Genomic DNA, 19,253 nt, shown 5'->3' on the forward strand with positions numbered 1-19,253 from the left:
CCTTCTTCTTCTACCAGATTACAGTAAATCCGCATAGCTTCCTGCGTTCTTTCCCCTGAATGTGAAAGTCCACTTCTTCATATATGCAGGTAGGGAAGCTTGACGGATAACTTCAAAAGTGCTGTGATTTGTTTCAGTGAGCTGCATAGTCTTTCTCGTGTCGGATATCCTGTATTCTGCAGCTGTTGTTTGGTTATGTTAGTATCGATTGTGTGATTGGTGTTGTTTTTACATCTATATGTTATTCTCAAATATTCACATCATGTGCATTAGTTTACTAAAGCGTAATAATAATAATCTCCGAAGCAAAAATACAGCTGGTTTCACCCAGTCACTAACACAGTAGCTGATCTGAAATACTGTCTGTGCATATGACTGATTGCTTTTTTTGTGTGTGCTTATATCTATTGTTTCTTGTATGTTTTAAACAGTCTTTCATCATGAAAAGCTCCAAAGAAGCTGTGCAGGCTGCTGCCAAAGAGTTTCTTAATTTTGCCAATAAAGGAGTTTCACCCTATCATGGTAAGAATGACACTGGACTGAAATGCTGTCTAATGCTGTAGATTCTGAGCTATACTTTGTCTTGTCGTTAATATGATTAAACAGTTTTACAGTCTGACTAGATATGTGTCGTGGACATTGTTCTTCACTGGCTGATAGAGCTCCAGATATTCACAACAGATCTTGATCTAGACTTTGAAAGAAAGTTCTTTGACTTTTTCCCTAGAGCACAGGTTACTGGAGGTAAACATCATACTGGAATGTACTGGAGTTTATTTGTATGTTTGTTCAGAATCTGTGTATCTTTCATTTTCTTATGTCTTTTTCATCCTTTCTTACTTGTCTCACAGTGGTGGAGGAGTGTAAATCTCGCCTGCTGAAGGCTGGTTTTACTGAGCTCAAGGAAGCTGAGCATTGGGACATTAAACCCGCCAATAAGGTGTGTGTGCTTTAATCATAACTTGTTTCAAAAATTGCTTTAAATCCAACATATAGATGGGTTTGTTTCCACTTCCAAAACATGTATATTTTCATGTCTTCTTTCTTCAGTCGTAAAGAAATTATGTTTTTTGAGGAAAACATTTCAGCATTTTTCTCCATATAGTGGACTGCTATGGTGCCCTGATTTTGAACTTCCAAAATGCAGTTTAAATGCGGCTTCAAACGATCCCAAATGTGGTTGTAAACAATCCCAGCCGAGAAAGAAGGGTCTTATCTAGCGTAACAATCTGTTAAAAAAATAAAAATAATACAATTTATATACTTTTTAATGTCAAACGCTCGTCTTGTCTTACTCTGCCTGGACTGTTTTTTCCGGCTCATGACAGTTAGGGTATGTCGAAAAACTCCCATCTCATGTACTCCATCAACTTCAAAATCGTCCTATATCGCTGTTTTACCTTTTTTGTTGAGGATGTTTGATCTTCTTTGCATGTTGACTTTGCAAAGACTGGGTCGGTACTTCTGCAGTGATGTAGGATGATTTTGAAATAATTTTTGAAGTTGAGGGAGAAAGTACGAGTGGAGTTTTTCGACATACCCTAACTGTCTTGAGCCACAATACACAGAGTTCATGGAGAGCAAGGCAAGACAAGCGTTTGAGATTAAAAAGTATGTAAAATGTATTTATTATTTTTTTTATGAAAATAACAATCGTTTCGCTAGATAAGACCCTTCTTCCTCGGCTGGGATCATTTACAACTGTATTTGGGATCGTTTGAAGCCGCATTTAAACTGCATTTTGGAAGTTCAAAATCAGGGCACCATAGCAGTCCACTATATGGAGAAAAATGCTGAAATGTTTTCCTCAAAAAACATAATTTCTTTAGGACTGAAGAAAGAAAGACATGAACATCTTGGATGACAAGGGGGTGAGTACATTATATGTGAATCTTTGTTTTGGAAGTGGACTTCTCCTTTAATGTGAACAGATTTGGAGAAATTTAGCATTACATTGCTTGCTCACCAATGGATTCTCATTCGTAGTGGATGAAAACATCAAATAATCCAGATGACTCCAATCCATCAATTAGCCTATTATGAACTGAAAAGCTGTTTGTTGAAAAAAAAAAATCCATTGTTAAAGGGATAGTTCACATAAAAATGAAAATTCTGTCATTAATTAATCACGCTCATGTTGTTCCAAATCCATAAGACCTTTGTTCATCTTCAAAACACAAATTAAGATATTTTTGATGAAATCCGAGAGCTTTCTGACCCTGCATAGACACCAACACAGCTACCACGTTCAAGGCAGTAAGGACATAAATAAAAATAGTCCATGTGACCTCAGTGGTTCAACTGTAATTTTATGAAGCTAACAGAATATGTTATGCGCAAAGAAAACAAAAATAATGACTTTGTTGAATAAAGAGAACTAACCCTTTAAGCTGTTTTAACTTTAAACCATCACCTATACAAAAGTCTATAATCCATAATAACACATCCTCCAGTGAAAAAGTACTTCACCTGTGTTCTCATCAAAATCCACCAACATATTTAGCGATCTTTTGGAGTGTTTTTTTTTTTTTCACTGTTCTTGATCTGTGCATATTTTGCTCCTCCTTCAAATAAGACAACTTTTTGGAGAAAAAATTTAGGGACAGAGGACTGTCCCTAGGGACAGAGGAAGTTAAAAACGTCTTAATGATGGATTTGTTTATTACAAATATGGCTTTTCACTTCACAAGTAGTTAACTGATGAGCTGAAGTTGTGTCAAATATTTGTGGATTATTGTGATGTTTTTATCAGCTGTTTGAACACCCATTCACTGCAGAGAATCCATTGGTGAGCAAGTGATTTAGATGAACTATTCCTTTAAGCCCTTACAGCTGTGAGAATGATTTTAAAAGGTGGGTGTATATAGTAATAATAATTATGGATTTTATAATATAAAATGTCTTTAGCCATATGTACAATACCAGTCAGAAGTTTTGAACAGTAAGATTTTTTATGTTTTTAAAGAAGTCTCTTCTGCTCACCAAGTCTGCATTTATTTGATCCAAATGATAGAAATTAATACTTTTATTTAGCAAGGATGCTTCAAATTGATCAAAAGTTATAAATACATTTATAATGTTACAAAAGATTTCTATTTCATATAAATGCTGTTCTTCTGAACTGTATATTCATTAAGGAAACTTGAGAAAATTCTATTCAGCTGTTTTCAACAAAATAATAAGAAATGTTTTTCTTTTTGAGCAGCAAATCAAAATATTAGAATGATTTCTGAAGGATCATGTGACTGGAGTAATGATGCTAAAAATTCAGCTTTGAAATCACAGGAATAAATTACATTTTAAAATACATTCAAATAGAAAGCCGTTTTTTTTAATAGTAAAAATATTTCAAAATGTTACTGTTTTGCTGTACTTTGGATCAAACAAATGTAGCTTTATTTTGTTGTTTCTGTACAGAATGATGTATTTTTGTGCTGCTCATATTAAATATGTTTTCAACGTATTCACTGCTGTCTTTCTCTTACCAGTATTTTGTAACCAGGAATTACTCCACCATTATTGCCTTTGCTGTCGGTGGTCTCTACAAGCCAGGAAATGGTTTTTCCATGATCGGGGCTCATACGGACAGTCCATGTCTGAGGGTGAGAAGAACAGACACGAGTGAAAGGGCTTTGATATAGATGAAATATCATCAGTTATCTGAGTGTTCCGTAGTTTTGTATAGTAATTATATTATAGCAGACAGATAACTGTATTCCACATTAATGTAAGTAGAGGATGTATGCGGGTATCATTCGTAATTTCTCATGCATGTGTGCTTAGGTGAAGCCACGCTCTAAGAAGACAAAGTTAGGCTTCTTGCAGATTGGAGTGGAGTGTTATGGAGGAGGAATCTGGAACACTTGGTTTGATCGCGACTTAACTATCGCAGGTCGAGTAATGGTTAAGGTAAGCATATCTGGGATCCCTTGAATCTTTCATTGTTGATGATCTTTAGTTATATAAAATGAACAACACTCACTTTTACCAATATTTTCTGTTTGTATGTTTGTGTTTAGAGTGAAGGCAAACTGGTGCAGCGTCTGGTTCATGTTCCCCGTCCCATCCTCAGGATCCCCCATCTGGCCATTCACCTTCAGAGAGACATCAACGACTCCTTTGGACCTAACAAGGAAAACCATCTGTAAGCACTTATTTATGCATAGGAAATGACAGATGGAGGTATGTGACAGATGTTGTAATCGTGCTGGAATGCAGCTGAATTTTTGTTTTTGTATCTATTTATGTGTCTGTTGTAGAGCACCTTTCCTGGCCACTGCTGTACAGGAGGAGCTGGAAACAGGATCTGCCTCCTGTGGAGATGCCTGCAATGCAACATCTGTTGTAAGATCACACAAATTAATAGTTGAGGTGTACAAAACCTCCCAAGTCTGCTTTTTTTGCAATCAAATGATTAATGGTGCACTGAACAGGGATTTTTAGGCTGATGCCAAAAACTGATATTGGTCTGATCAGTGTTGGGGAAAGTTAGTCTTAAAAGTAATGCATTACAATACTGTATATGCATTACAATACTGCATAACAAAAAACCCAAAAGTTATATTTTTGGCAACTGTAAAGGCTCTTTCACACCAAAAGTGAATGAACAAGCCTGAGGCTGAAGGATGTCACTCCCAGTTTCTCTAAACTTATTTCACGAGTTCACCCTCACATCTAATCTGGTTGAGTAAACAGTAAGCATATTTTGGCGTGCTGTCCTGGGGGAGGGCTCCGAGCCCGGAATATGGCCCGAACCCAGAGAACTCCCCCCCATCCCAAGTATAGGATGAGGAAAGATTAAGAGTGAGGAGTTGGGGTGGAGGGGGGGATGCCGAAAAAGCAGTCGAATGACGGAGGTAAGTCAGCTGTGTGCTTATTTATGACTTGTGCTAGCTAGACGAGTTGCACCTGTGCCAAATTAGTTTAGATTATCTGATCATGCTCCTCCTGAACTTTGTTATCAAACATCATTTAAAAAAGTAACTCAGATGTATTCTTGTAAATTTAAAAGTAATGCATTATTTTATTAGTTACTTGAAAAAATTAATCTGATTATGTGACTCGCAACACTTGATCTGATGTTTTACAAAGACCATCTTACTACACCTTATTCTGCATCATAATGTCCACGTAACACACCGATACTAAAAGGATAGTTTACTCAAAATATTCTGCCATCATTTACTAATGTCATTCCAAACCCATAAAACCTTCATGTAAAAAAGCCCTTTCCGTCCGAACTTTCAAGCTTCAAAAAGTTCAGGACATTATATGAATCCAAGTAATCCATATGAATCAAGTAGTTTAATATAAGTCTTCTGAAGAGATCACTTTATATAATTAACAGATTTATTTTAGGCTTTTATTCACAAATGCACAATGATCAGCGCACATATGTTGACCACATCTAACATAATTTATTGAGGATGCTCAAACATGCTTGTGTGACATGCTAGAATAAACCCCAAGCAAGCACCTTTGAGTTTGCCAAACACAAGCTTCTGTTTGCCATATGTGACCCAGAACCACAAAACCAGTCATAAGGGTACATTTTTAAGCTGAATAAATAAGCTTTCCATTGATTTATGGATTGTAGGGATAGGACAATATTTGGGTGTGATATAACTATTTGATAATCTGGAACCTGACAGTACAAAAAAAAAAAAAAAAAAAAAAAAAAAACACTTTTAAAGTTGTCCAAATGAAGTTGTTAGCAGTGCATATTACAAACCAAAAATTAGTTTTGATATATTTGTGGTAGGAAATTTACAAAATATCTTAATGGAACATGATCTTTACTTAATATCCTAATGATTTTTGGCATAAAAGAAAAATCAGTAATTTTGACCCATACAGTGTATTTTTGGCTTTTACTACAAATATACTCAGGCTACTTATGACTGGTTTTGTGGTTCAGGGTCACATATTTAATGTGATTGATGTGTGCTGATGAATGTTTGGAATGGTTAGTAATTGATGACAGAATTTTAATTTTTGGGCAAAAAAATCACTTCAAAATTCTGGCCATTACAATGAACCGATTATTTTCCTGTTATAACCAATATTAAAATTCTTTACTGTTTTAAGTACATTCAAAATAAAACACATATGTAGTTGTTGAACTATGCTACAAATTAATTTATTCACCACAGCATTACAATGTACAGTATGAAAAACTGCTATTTTAAGATTTGCTAAAAAATTACGTTTAAAAGGATAGTTCACCCATAAATGAAAATTACCCCATGATTTACACACCGTTAAACTATCCTAGGTGTATATGACTTTTTTTTTACGACTGTAAAAAAACTGTACGACTGTAGTTGAGTTGGAGTTGTTTTAAAAATCTGGATCTTCCAAAGCCTTATAATGGCAGTGAATGACTGTTGATATTCAATTGTCCAGTAGAAGTCCAATACAGTGCATCCATCCATCATAAAAAATACACCACATGGCTTTGGAGGGTTAATATAGCCATGTCATCATTTCATGTTCATTTCTTTCTTTCTTAGGATGGCTTGTGGGTAAGTAAATCATAGGATAATTTTAATTTTTGGGTGCACTGTCCCTTTAAGAGTGTTATTACAATATTCATAATTTTAAAGATAAACTTTAAGTTAAATATTACATAATGGCAAAAGCAATCTAAATGTAAAAATAGCAGACATGAGGATATACAATAAAATATTGAGTGTTTTCTGATAACAGGTTTAAGACAAATGTCAACTGAAAGCATTGGGTAACCAGTCCTTAAAGGATTAGTTTGAGTTTAGCTTTAAATTGGGATAGCGAATCTAAATTACGTATGTTAGCTGGGAGAAGCTAAAGCTAAAGGCTTTATGACCCATGGTGGTTAAACGAGCTGTGGGTAATGATCAGTCATTTTCTATAAAAAAAATAATTAAAAATGTAGATATTTTTAAACCACAAATGCTCATCTTGCACTAGCTCGACCTGACACATTACGTAGTCATGTCGGAAAGGTCACATGTGACGTAGGCAGAAGTACCGACCTGAGGTCGCGTTAACTGAAAATTCTCCGTCATTGACAGAATTTTTTTTTTCTTATCAGTGATGGAAAAATCTGAAGGCTGTCCGTCATTTTGACGGATTGCACTGAGGATGATCTATTGTAAAACTGTAGCTGTAATTCCCACCCCTCTCCAGTTGGAGGCGAGTGTGCTCCAATGTAGCAGCAGAGCGCTGGATCCAGAACAAAAACGGAACTGTCACGAATGTTTTCCTGTGTGTTTGATTATGCACAGCCGAGTACACAAAGCTACAACGATCTATCACGCCACATTAAAGAGCGCCAAAATGGTATTTATTGCTTGAATTTCCTAAAGAAATGGGCAGAATTTGAAATCTGAGTTTTATATCAAAAGTAACACAAAGCCTAGCCTGTTGCTATTTTTCGAAAGGAAGACACACTATGTAACTTACTGTTTGTTCATCAACTGAAAACAGCATAGACCAAAAGATCGATTGTGATTTAAGAATCGATTTTGGTTCATTAAAATGAGAATCTATTAAAATCGAGTAAACGTTGTTTACCCAGCCCTAGCGTATTTTGTTGTTTTTAAACAATGCGCTGTGTCATCCTGTAGGTTCATAATTAAAAATTAAAATGTGAACAAAAAATAAAAGCATATAAATGATTTATTCCAATTAAAATGTGAAAATTATAATGACGGGTAATATTAGATTATGACAGAATTTTTACGACCCTGTCCATCAAAATGACGGATAATGTTAAAGTCTAGCGCACCCTTTACCAAAGGCAAAACAACAATGTTGAATGATTTTAAAGTTGGAGGAGTGAAAGATAAGGAGTTTTTTACCGTACCCTACCTTTTTGAACCGAAGTACACAGACGAAGAGCTAACCATGTGTGACCTGTCCAATGTGATTATGTAATGCGTGAAGTCATAGACGCGCATTGCATAGCTAGTGCAAGACGAGCATTTGTGGTTAAAAAGTATATACGTTTTTATTTTATTTTAGAAAATGACCGATAGTTTTGCTAGATAAGACACTTATTCCTCAACTAGGATTGTGTAGAGCCCTTTGAAGCTGCATTGAAACTGCAATTTGGACCTTCAACCCGTTGGCCACCACTGAAGTCCACAATGGAATGTTTTTCTCAAAAACTTTAAATTCTTTCTTAACATCTTGGATGATGTTGGTGTGAGTAAATTATCAGGGATTTTTTTATTCCGCAAGTGAACTTAACCTTCAGTAACAAAATGTGTTATGAACACTTCTCTAATTATTTTTTTGTGTTCAGGCAGAGAAGCATCACCCTGTGCTGATCCAGATGCTGTGTGGACAGCTCGGGGTCGAGGCAAATGCTTTACTGGACTTTGAGCTCTGTCTGGCAGACACGCAGCCTGGCGTAAGTCGCTTTGTCTTTATGTTAGACAAATACCCAAAAGATTTCAGTTTTGCTTTCTAGTCTTTTTCTTTTTTTGAGGTTTTGCACAAAATTGTGCTGACATAAAGAGGATTAGTATGCAGGGTACATTTGTGCTCAGCAAAGAGGATTGCTGTTATTTTTACCCGACTGAAGAAAAGCCTTTAAATGTGAGTGTGGGACTACTAGCGGAATGAAACATTACTTTAGAGAATCTCGAAGGAACAAGACTAAGAGCTGTAATGGCTCTCATTTCCATATGATTTACACATAAAATAACTGTCAGAGCATCAGCAGTGGGTTCTCACCGGGCCTTTTTTAACTGATTATCATGAGGTTTGATATGTTTTTGTGCTCTGCAGGCACTAGGAGGTCTCTATGAAGAATTCATCTTCTCTCCTCGTCTGGACAACCTGCACAGTTGTTTCTGTGCTCTCACGGTACGACAGAACACAGGGAGCAACATCTTATTAAATATTCAGTCATTCACCCACTCAGAAATGATCTGAGGAGTGATGTTGAATAATTAATACGTAATTATGTTCTTTCTCCCAGGCTCTCATGGACTCCAGCACACCTGATTCTCTGGCAAAAGATCCAAACATCCGTATGGTTACTCTATATGACAATGAAGAGGTGAGACAAAAAATGCAAATGTAGATTCTAAATCCATCTATGTCTAGTCTTCTCACCAAAATAATTTGTCTTTGTTGTTTATCAATAGGTTGGATCTGAAAGCGCTCAGGGAGCTCAGTCTAACCTAACTGAGTTGATTTTGCGGCGTCTAGCTTCGACCCCTGACAATCTGACCGCCTTTCAGGAGGCAGTGCCACTGTCCTACATGATCAGTGCAGACATGGCACATGCTGCACACCCTAACTACCAGTCAGTCTGTCACTATGGCAACTTGTTTGTTTCTGTGGTAACACTTAAATTAGACATTTTTTTTTACTGGTACAAGATGGTGTCACCAGAATTTGTGGTATTGTTTTAATAATGATCAAATTTCCCAGTCATTAGAAACACCTATGAATATTAAGATTTTTAAAGTTGTTATTGGGAAATTATGAAAATGTGTAAAATATCAAGTCTTGGAAATTTCTATAATATTTATTTTTTTTATTTATACACATCATTCAAAGCTTGGGGTCAGTGAGATTTAAAAAAAATAATAATAATAATTTGCATGAAATTAATTAAAAGAGTAATGACTTTTACATTGTTACAAAAATATCTATTTTAGATGAATGATTTTTGACTTTTTTCATCAAGGTATAAATTGCAGTTTCCACAAAAATATTAAGCAGTGCAATTGATTTCAACATGAATATTAATGTTTCTTAAGCACCAAATCAGCATATTAGAATGATTTCTGAAGAATCATGACAGTAATGTGCCATCACAGGAATAAGTTATATTTTTTAATGGTGAGCAAGTGAGATTTATTTTAAAAATCATTAAAAAATCTTTCAAACCCCAAACTTTTGAACAGTAGTATGTGCACATAGGTAGTGTGAATGTAATATAATATAATATGTGACCCTGGACCACAAAACCTAAGTAAGTCGTAAGTTGCATGAGTATATTTTTAGCAGTATCCAACAATACATTGTAAGGGTCAAAATTATCAATTTTTCTTTTATGCCAAAAAAACATATTTTAAGATATTCAGTAAAGATCATGTCCCATGAAGATCTTTTGTAAATTTTCTACCTTAAATATATCAAAACTTAATTTTCAATTAGTAATATGCATTTCTAAGATCTTCATGTGGACAACTTTAAAGGCGATTTTCTCAATATATATATATATATATATATATATATATATATATATATTTTTTTTTTGCATCTTCAAATTCCAGATTTTCAAATAGTCGTATCTCGTCTATTCTAACAACCATACATTGATAGAAAACTTATTTATTCCGCTTTTATATTATGTATAAATCTCAATTTAAAAACAAATTTGACCCTTATGACTGGTTTTGTGGTCCATGATCACATAATATAATATAATATAATATAAATGATGTTGTTTGTTTTATGTACACTGCTGTTCAAACGTTTGGGATCAGTAAGACTTGTAATGTTTTTTAAAGAAGTCTTTAAAGCTCATCAAGGCATTTATTTAATCAAAACTACAGAAAAAAAATGTAATATTATAAAATATTACAATTACTATTACTGAAGCATCATGTTGCTGAAAATTCGCAGGTATCGCAGGTATAATAAAATAGAAAAATTTTAATTTACATCGTCATAGTATTTCACAAATCTAATTTTTTCTGCATTTTTGATCAAATAAATACAGCCTTGATGAGCATAAAAAACTTCTTACTGATCCCAAACTTTTGAATGGCAGTGTGTGTGCGCAAAAAAAATCGATGAATCACTTAGCAGGGATTTATTTTTTTCTGCTTCAGTTGCTGTTACTCTGTGTGTGTCCTTGAATATATGGTTTATGAGGACACAAATGTGCATAATGACATCAGTATCACAACATAAACATGGTTTATGAGGACATTTGTGTCCTTGTAAAGTAAATGGCTTAAAAACATACTAAACAGCATTTTTTTATATTAAAAAATTGGCATTAGTTTTTTTTTACTACTGGCAGTAGGTTTAGGGTAATGGAGTAGAAAATCAAGTTCGAACAGTATAAAAACCATTATGCCCATGGAGAGTCCCCATAAACCACATATACAAGTATGTGTGTGTGTTTAGTTTTGTAATGTATGCTACAAACATGTATGATTTTCCTTACAGGGAGAAACATGAGGAGAACCACAGACCCGCTTTTCATAAGGTAATATACGTATACAAACACACCAACGCCATCTCAATACATTCACAAAGACATCAGCTAATAAGCTAAATAAGCTAAATCTCTCACATTGTGTGTCCTGGATCAGGGTCCAGTCATAAAGTTTAACAGTAACCAGCGCTATGCCACCACTGCTGTAACTGCTGCCATATTAAGAGAGATTGCCGGAAAAGTGGGTGTACCTCTACAGGTAAGCAGAACATTTCCCCCCTCCCTTGTATTTCACTACATCCTGCTTCACCATCTGTTCTTCTCAAGAATCTTCAGCCATATAAATCAGTTAAAGTGATCCTCATTATCTAAGCTAAAATTAGCATCACTGCTCTGAAGAAGTAAAATCCAAGAGAAGGAAAGTGATTTCTACTGTGTGGTTTGTTTTTTTTGGTAGGCATTTAGAGTGTTTATTGATGTTTGTGTATATCAAGAGAATGTGATCTGTCTACATACCATCTAAATGCATGAACACTGCTCCTAGCAACAAGCTGCTCACAAGACCATGTGGGATTTATAAACAGAAGAGTCCAGCAGAGAAAAAATGATGTAGTAAAGGTGAAAAACAATCTTGCCTCGGTCACCAGGACATCATAAATTAAAGCTGACAGAAATGAGCTGTCTTCTCTCGGTGTGGAATGAACATTGATATTAGAAACAGCATCAGACGTTATGGTCTCGTCAAGTAAAATCTCCTTTATTACGCAGGACGTAATGGTTAGGAATGACAGTCCGTGTGGAACAACTATTGGGCCGATTTTAGCAGCTCGTTTAGGAATGGCAGTTCTGGATCTTGGGGCACCACAACTTGCCATGCACTCTATTCGTGAAATGTGCTGCACAACTGGAGTTCTCCAGACCACCACCCTCTTTAAGGTAAATTTACAAACTATTTTTAAAATGCACATCATTTTTGACCAGGAGCACCATATATAAGGTAAAGGATTATCACAAGGTTTAAATAAATAGTTCAGACATGAAATTTGTAATTTTTCCTAATGTCATTTCAAGTCTGTATGATTTCTTCAGTAGAACACAGGAGAAGTTGTGAAGGATTGTACAGAGTGCTCTGACAATTATGATGGCAAAAATTAGTTTTTGATAAATGGATTATTCTGACAGGTTGTTTATATTAAAGGGATAGTCCACCCAAAAATGAAAATTCTGTCATTAATTACTCACCCTCATGTTGCTCCAAACCCGTAACACCTTCATTCATCTTTGGAGACAAATTAAGGTATTTTTGATGAAATCGGAGAGCTTTATGACCTTGCATAGACAACTACACAGACAACCTATAAACATCATGTTCATGGCCCAGAAAGGTAGTAAGGACATTGTTAAAATAGTCCATGTGACATCAGTGGGTCAACTGTATGTTATGAAGCTACGAAAAGAACTTTTAATATGGACGACCACTCCCCCCTTAAATTAAATGCATATGCAATGTAAACTTTTTTTTTTTTTTAATTCTTTTTTTAAAGATGCAATGCGAATATGTAAAAACGGGTTATGTTATTGATTGTGCATGAACATGCATGCAAAAAGCTATTTGTAAATTTGTTTATGCGTTTGCAATTAATAGAATTTATCATAGAAAATCGTATAATAAGATCGTATCAATAAGATAAGCTTGTCTCTGGTGGGATAAATGGCAGCGATTTGAAAATAATGTTTCGTGGTGGGAAATGTGCTTCGTTTTCATTTATTTTCTATAAGATGATGTCAAAACTAAAGTCTTACTGGTTTGGAATGACATGATGTTGGGTAATTAATGACAGAATTTTCATTTTTGGGTGAACTAACCCTTTAAGAAAGATTCCAAAACATAAGAATGATTTTAAAGCCAAATTCTCCATATTGTAATTGCTTAGAAAGGACTGACCAATACAGTTTTTTAATTTCAACTTTTCTGTATCATAGAAGAAGAAACAACATGAGGGTGAATGTTTGGGTGAACTGTAGCTTTAAGAATTGTCTTGTGAATGTTTAACAAGTCTGTTTTGAGTTGTTCTAACTGTGTTGTAAAATGCAGGGTTTCTTTGAGCACTTCCCTTCTGTAAGAAGCACAGTTTCTGTGGACTAGACTGTGAGAGGGATTCACCAGAACCACACAGATGGGATTCATGGACGCCATTACTAGGGAAATCAATTTTTCCACTCTCATTCATTTTCTCATCATATCAATCATTGCCATCTGTCTATTTGTCTGCATATGTCCATGCATTTATCACTTGGTGAAACATGGAGAGTCTGCACACTCCAATGCAGTGGCTCTTCAGCATACACTCTACTTTGTGAAGTTGTTAATAAAACCAATAAACTATAATGGCTTGTTTTCATGTCTTCCATTAATGCTGTTTTCTGAGCATGAATTTGTAAGCATGAAGTCCAAACCCCAGCCCAGTAATGGCCATTATGACGTAATTTGTGTATTGCTCAAAATAACTGCATTACTGTACTTATTGTTGTGCCCACTTTCCGGGTTTTCTGTCTGTCCGGTCCTCTCTCACCCCCTCCCTTCGGGAGCGCACTGGTGCTCCTTCTCGCAAACACTCATCTTTATCGCACTCTTACCCAAGTCTCGTGTTTCTGGAGTTTGGCACACGCGCAACATCACACTGGTCGCTGTGTCATCTAAATATGTCTGTGTAAACGAAGAGCGAGGAAAGAGAAGCCGAGGGAAGATGATATCGGCGCGTCTGTGGATGCTTGTCTGTTTGGCGACTGCGTGTTGTCAGCTTGGCACCGGTGATAGATACGGTACGTCAAGAACACGAGCCACAGGTTAACTTCAGCTGACTGAATGATGCATGATTCAGCTGCGGAAAATGATTAGTATTAAATATCAGCTTTTAATATGGACGACCCCATGCTCGTTACATTAAATGCATATGCAATATAGACTTTTCTTTTTTAGTTAAACGCTTACAATATGACATTTATCATCAAAAATGCATTACGGATAAGTAAAAACGGCTTGTTATGGGTTGTGCATGAACATGCATGCAAAAAGCTATTTGTAAATTTGTTAATGCATTTGCATTCAATAGAATTTTATCAAGTGAATATCTTGTGTGCTTGCTGTAAATGTTGACGTCAATGAGATAAAAGCTTGTTTTGGGTGGGATGAATGGCAGCGATTGAAAACAATGTTTCGTTGTGCCAAATGCTCTTCATGTTTCCATTCTTACTTTCTTAAGATAAAACAGTTTAGTTAATATTTAATTATTAATATTCAACGAGTGTTATTATTCTGCCTAAATTACATATATTTCAACAGCCTACATAAAACTAACTTTGTGGTGTTTGGTAATGAGTGAAATCGGGGGTTCATTTAGAATACTATAAAGTATTTTTAATGAAAAGCTTTTAAGACTTTAAAATGTTCGAAGTGTGCAAAATTTAAAATTATACACAGTATTTTGTTTTAGTGCATTATTTTGTCGTTTATTTTTCTGTATTATATAACAATCGTATTTTCTGGGAAAAGAGATGGCAGTGTTTGGCGATCTGGCGACATCAGATAACGGCATGATTCATAGACCTCGCAATAACGCAACCTACACTGCCAGTCTAGTAGAAATTTATAACTCCACCGACGCGGGCTGCCATAGCTGTGTTGCGAAGGGTTAACACTATTTTATTCTGGTTCTGCATGATTATTTAGTGTCATTAATTACTTTAAGCAATCTTTTGCCTTCATAGCTATGTTACGACTTTTATACACGGGCATAGTCCATTACTAGAGGTCTTGTTCTGTTTGTTGTGTTGGTGGTGGTGTAAAAATTCAGCACCATGGACAGCGGAAGTAGTCAATCTATAACAGCTCGCAGTGGGTCGATCTGAAAACAATTGCTTAAAATTGATTTGAAGTTGATGGGGCGTATGTGTGCGAGAGGTGTCGGAGTGCATATGTGTCTAAAGAGATTGTATGTTCGCTTGTGCATCGCATCTGTATTAGCTCTTCTTCTGCAGGCTGACTCACCACTGACGAGCCATCCCACGTCATTCTTACAACAGCCGTCACTGTGAGGGCACACGTCACTCAGAAGCATACAGACCATGTACAACTGTGGGAATGTCTCATAAAGCTATGAGAGATTGTTGTGTAGGAAGGCGAGCAGTATAAACATCATTTGCATGAGTCAAAGGTGGCTAAAGAAATACCAGATGTGTAATTACTGGTTCCAGATTAAGAACGGAATCTTAAGGGATGTGTTCAAGTGAGAATGATCTCTTCTTCTCTTTTCTCTTACTCCTTTACTTCATGTACAGTCTCAGGAAGGCTATACATTTATTTTGATAGAGGAGGCCTATAGCAGATTGGAGCAGGAACTCTCACTCATGTAACCAACTTTCATCCCTGATTTAATTATGTATGATGAGTGTGTCTGCCCAGCTCTCAAGTGTGTGTGTGTGTCTGTGTGTTTGAGAGAACACAAGGGTACTGGGGGAAACGGAAGGTTGGCAGAGTGTGCAATATTTTGGTAAGGTTTCAAACTAATTTGAACAATTTATTTTTTTCAGTTATTTGTCATTCTTGTGTAAATCCTATTAGGGAGCATTTGTATGGAGATGCAGATGGCAGCTGGAACCACTCTTGCTTGTTTTGTCTCAGCATTCTGGTCAATCTTTACTAAAGCACATTATGGTGGTTGGTCATTATTCCAAATCATTACTTGTTTGTTGCTATGGTGTTAAATTGTTTGACAGTGTCTGTTAAGTAATTTATGGTGCTGAAATTGTCAGAGGTGGTCTGAATTTAGCACTTTCTGGAACTATAACTCATATCTATGGGAGGGTGCTGCTGTGAGCTAGTATAAATCTTGACGACCTGTTCACATATGAGAAGAGAGCGTCTGTGTTCATCTGTTTCGTCAAATGTCAGAAAAACAATTACCCTTTCGTACTCTCTCTTCTCTTTTTCCATTTCTCCCTGTCTAGGTTGTCTGTTTGATGAAGGCTTGTGTGCCAGCGGTCAGGTTTGCTGGGATGGTGAGTGCTGCCATATTTTACAGTTTCAGTTTTTGACCCTTGTACAATGTTGCTCATTACAGGGGAAAAAAAAGCACATAATGATAAGACTTGCCGTATTGCCTCAGGTTCCCTGGAACAGTTGTGTAATTATAGCACAACATAATAGCATCAATGCCATACCTAAATCTTTTGTTTTATTAGGCTTTCATGCATCAGTCTTGCCTTTTGTTATTTTGTGTGTACATAATTACCTTAATTATCTTGCTTCATTGTCATGCTAAGGCTTTATTACAACAAACAAGTACTGTATTAATCATTACATGTAGGTTTGATCTCTGACTGTTTTGTAGCTCTTAGCTAATGCTGATATGTGCAGTAGAGTGTGTAAAAAAATCATTGACTACACAGTAAACACTCACTTTCACCAGCACCTGGTTTTACCCAATCAGTGTTCTTCAACCGTTTCCATGGCAACTGTGACATCACACAACTTCACCCTCTCCGTAGTCAGTGTTTATGTCAAATAGAAGCAGAAAGAGCAGGGGTGAGAAAGTGAAATATCCTCAGAGAAACGTTTAGAATAACAGGCTGTATAGGCTGTTTATCACAAATACATTAAATAAAAAGCTGCACAATATACTGTTTGATCGCAGCGGCTGTGCCCACTTTCTATATGTCTACAGAGACATAGTAAAAGGTTTGTGTATGTGTGTTACAGATGAGCTTTTCGGTCAGTGTCTTACACAGAAGCAGGAAAGGTTTCGCTACAAGGTGACTGCAGTTCTATTGGACAGACTGCAGTCATTACTGCAAACCCTTATGAAGGAAGGTGAGTTTCACATGGAAATTTTAAAATGTTCCTTCAGTGTAGAATGAAATTCTTAGCACTTTTCTTGCTTGTAAAAATGATGGTTGACATAGAAACAACACAATGTAAACACAATGGGCAAAGTGACGATTCATCCACCGTCATGTGACAGAAAATCATCCATACGTTGCCACAGTAACCAAGGTCAAATGAATAAGTAAATACACCAATCAGGCATAACATTATGACCACTGACAGGAGTGAATAACTCTGATTATCTCTTTATTACGGTACCTGATAGTTGGTTGGATATAGTAGTCAACGTGAACATTTTGCCCTTAAAGGGGTCATCGGATGCTAAGTTCACTTTTACATGCCATTTGAACATTAATGTGTGTTAGCAGTGTATGTACAAATCTACCCTGTAATGGTAAAAATCCATGCAGTGGTTTTTAATGAATCTGTAAAAATAATATCCCCTTTTTCAAATCGAGCCATTCTAAGATGCCTGTCGTTGTTGCGTCACACCCACAGAGGCCGCTCCCACGATAGCTGATTTACATGAGCGTCTTACCTGAGATCAGTTGTAACAGTCCGACCTCCATGTTTTGATGCCGGAGCAGGGATGTAAGTTAGACAAGAATTGAACGATTAAGGTGTTATGTTGCTGGATGTAATAATGAACGTAGTGGTCGTCATTTCTCCTGACATCTGAGCTGCTGAAGATGCAGTGGATTACATTTGTTTGTAAAAGGAATGCACCTCCTGATCTACATATATCCGTCTATGTTGGCGCAAATCATTGGTCATCCAGCTTCACTTCCAGCAGAAGTGAGTATAATGGTTTTTTTTTTATGAACCTTTGCGATCGACTTTCCTAATAATGTGCTAGTTAGCAAGTTTAGCAGCTAAACGCGGCTAAAGTAAACAGGCTTGTCAATCCACAGAGAGAAGAGAGGGGCGGGGCGAGCAGAGTTCATTTGCATTTAAAGCAGCCTCGACCAGAATGGGATGATTTTTGCAGAGCTGATTTTGACAAGGTAAAAAGGGTGTTGTTTTACACTACCATTGAGAATTTTTAACCAAAGTATATTATAGACTTTTCATTAAGACCCTAAAGAATCATATCAGCTTGTGGAAAATGAGCATCCGATGACCCCTTTAAAGTTGATGTGTTAGAAGCCAGACAAATGGGCAAGCGTAATGATTTGAGCAAGTCTGACAAGGGCCAAAATGTGATGGCTAGACGACTGGGTCAGAGCATCTCAAAAAAAGCAGCTCTTGTGGTGTGTTCCCAGTCTGCAGTAGTCAGTATTTATCAAAAGTTGTCAGAGGAAGGAACAGTGGTGAACCAGTGACAGGGTCATGGGCGGCCAAGGCCATTGATGCACGTGGGGAGCAAAGACTAGCCTGTGTGGTCTAATCCAACAGACAAGCTACTGTAGCTCAGATTGATCAAGAAGTTAATGCTGGTTCTGATGGAAAGGTGTCAAAATACACAGTGCATCGCAGTTTGTTGCGTATAGGGCTGCATAGCTGCAGACCAGTCAGGGGGCCCATGCTGGCCCCTGACCACAACCGAAAGAGCCAACAGTGGGCACGTGAGCATCAGAACTGGACCACGGAGCAATGGAAGAAGGTAGCCTGTTCTGAGGAATCAGCTTACCTAGGGAACACATGGCACCATGATGCACTATGGGAAGAAGGCAAGCCGGCAGAGGCTGATGTTCTGCTGAGAAACCTTGGGTCCTGCCATCCAAGTGGAGGTTACTTTGTCACATAGCACCTACCTAAGCATTGCTGCAGACCATGTACACCCTTTCATAGAAACGGTATTCCCTTTTGGCTGTGGCCTCTTTCAGCAGGATAATGCACCCTGCCACAAAGCAAAAATTGTTCCGCAATGGTTTGAGGAGCACAAGAAGTTTGAGGTGTTGACTTGGCCTCCAATTTCCCCAAATTTCAATCCAATCGAGCATCTGTGGAATGTGCTGAACAAACACGTCCAATCTATGGAGGCCCCACCTCACAACTTACAGGACTTAAAGTATCTGCTGCTAAAATCTTGGTGCCAGATACCACAGCACATCTTCAGGGGTCGAGTGGAGTCCATGCCTAGACAGGTTAGGGCTGTTCTTGCAGCAAAAGCGGGACCAACACAACACAATATTAGGAAGTTGGTCATAATGTTATGCCTGATTGGTGTATATATGTAAATTTACCTAGGTCAATCTA

The 19,253-nt window shown here is 36.8% G+C and overlaps 2 protein-coding genes across 3 annotated transcripts in view; both read left to right on the top strand.

Moving 5' to 3' along the window:
* dnpep (aspartyl aminopeptidase) lies at positions 1 to 13,559 on the top strand. 2 transcript variants are annotated; one of them, XM_051112018.1, is made up of 15 exons: positions 1 to 89; positions 432 to 522; positions 852 to 940; positions 3,489 to 3,602; positions 3,784 to 3,909; positions 4,020 to 4,144; positions 4,260 to 4,344; positions 8,288 to 8,395; positions 8,776 to 8,853; positions 8,969 to 9,049; positions 9,138 to 9,298; positions 11,182 to 11,221; positions 11,328 to 11,429; positions 11,939 to 12,106; positions 13,266 to 13,559. In XM_051112018.1, exons 1-15 carry the CDS (start codon positions 84 to 86, stop codon positions 13,314 to 13,316), a joined length of 1,425 nt encoding a protein of 474 aa, XP_050967975.1. In that variant the 5' UTR covers positions 1 to 83; the 3' UTR covers positions 13,317 to 13,559. The 2 variants fall into 2 exon arrangements, with proteins under 2 accessions (XP_050967975.1, XP_050967976.1); XM_051112019.1 differs by lacking the exon at positions 1 to 89 and adding an exon at positions 92 to 197.
* ptprnb (protein tyrosine phosphatase receptor type Nb) overlaps positions 13,348 to 19,253 on the top strand; it is a 27,935-nt gene continuing 22,029 nt past the window's right edge. The window contains 3 exon segments of the mRNA XM_051112017.1: positions 13,348 to 13,993; positions 16,178 to 16,228; positions 16,929 to 17,039. Coding sequence (XP_050967974.1) covers positions 13,348 to 13,993; positions 16,178 to 16,228; positions 16,929 to 17,039 — 808 coding nt within the window.

Source organism: Labeo rohita, chromosome 6 (assembly GCF_022985175.1).
Source record: "Labeo rohita strain BAU-BD-2019 chromosome 6, IGBB_LRoh.1.0, whole genome shotgun sequence".
Taxonomy (NCBI): Eukaryota; Metazoa; Chordata; class Actinopteri; order Cypriniformes; family Cyprinidae; genus Labeo; species Labeo rohita.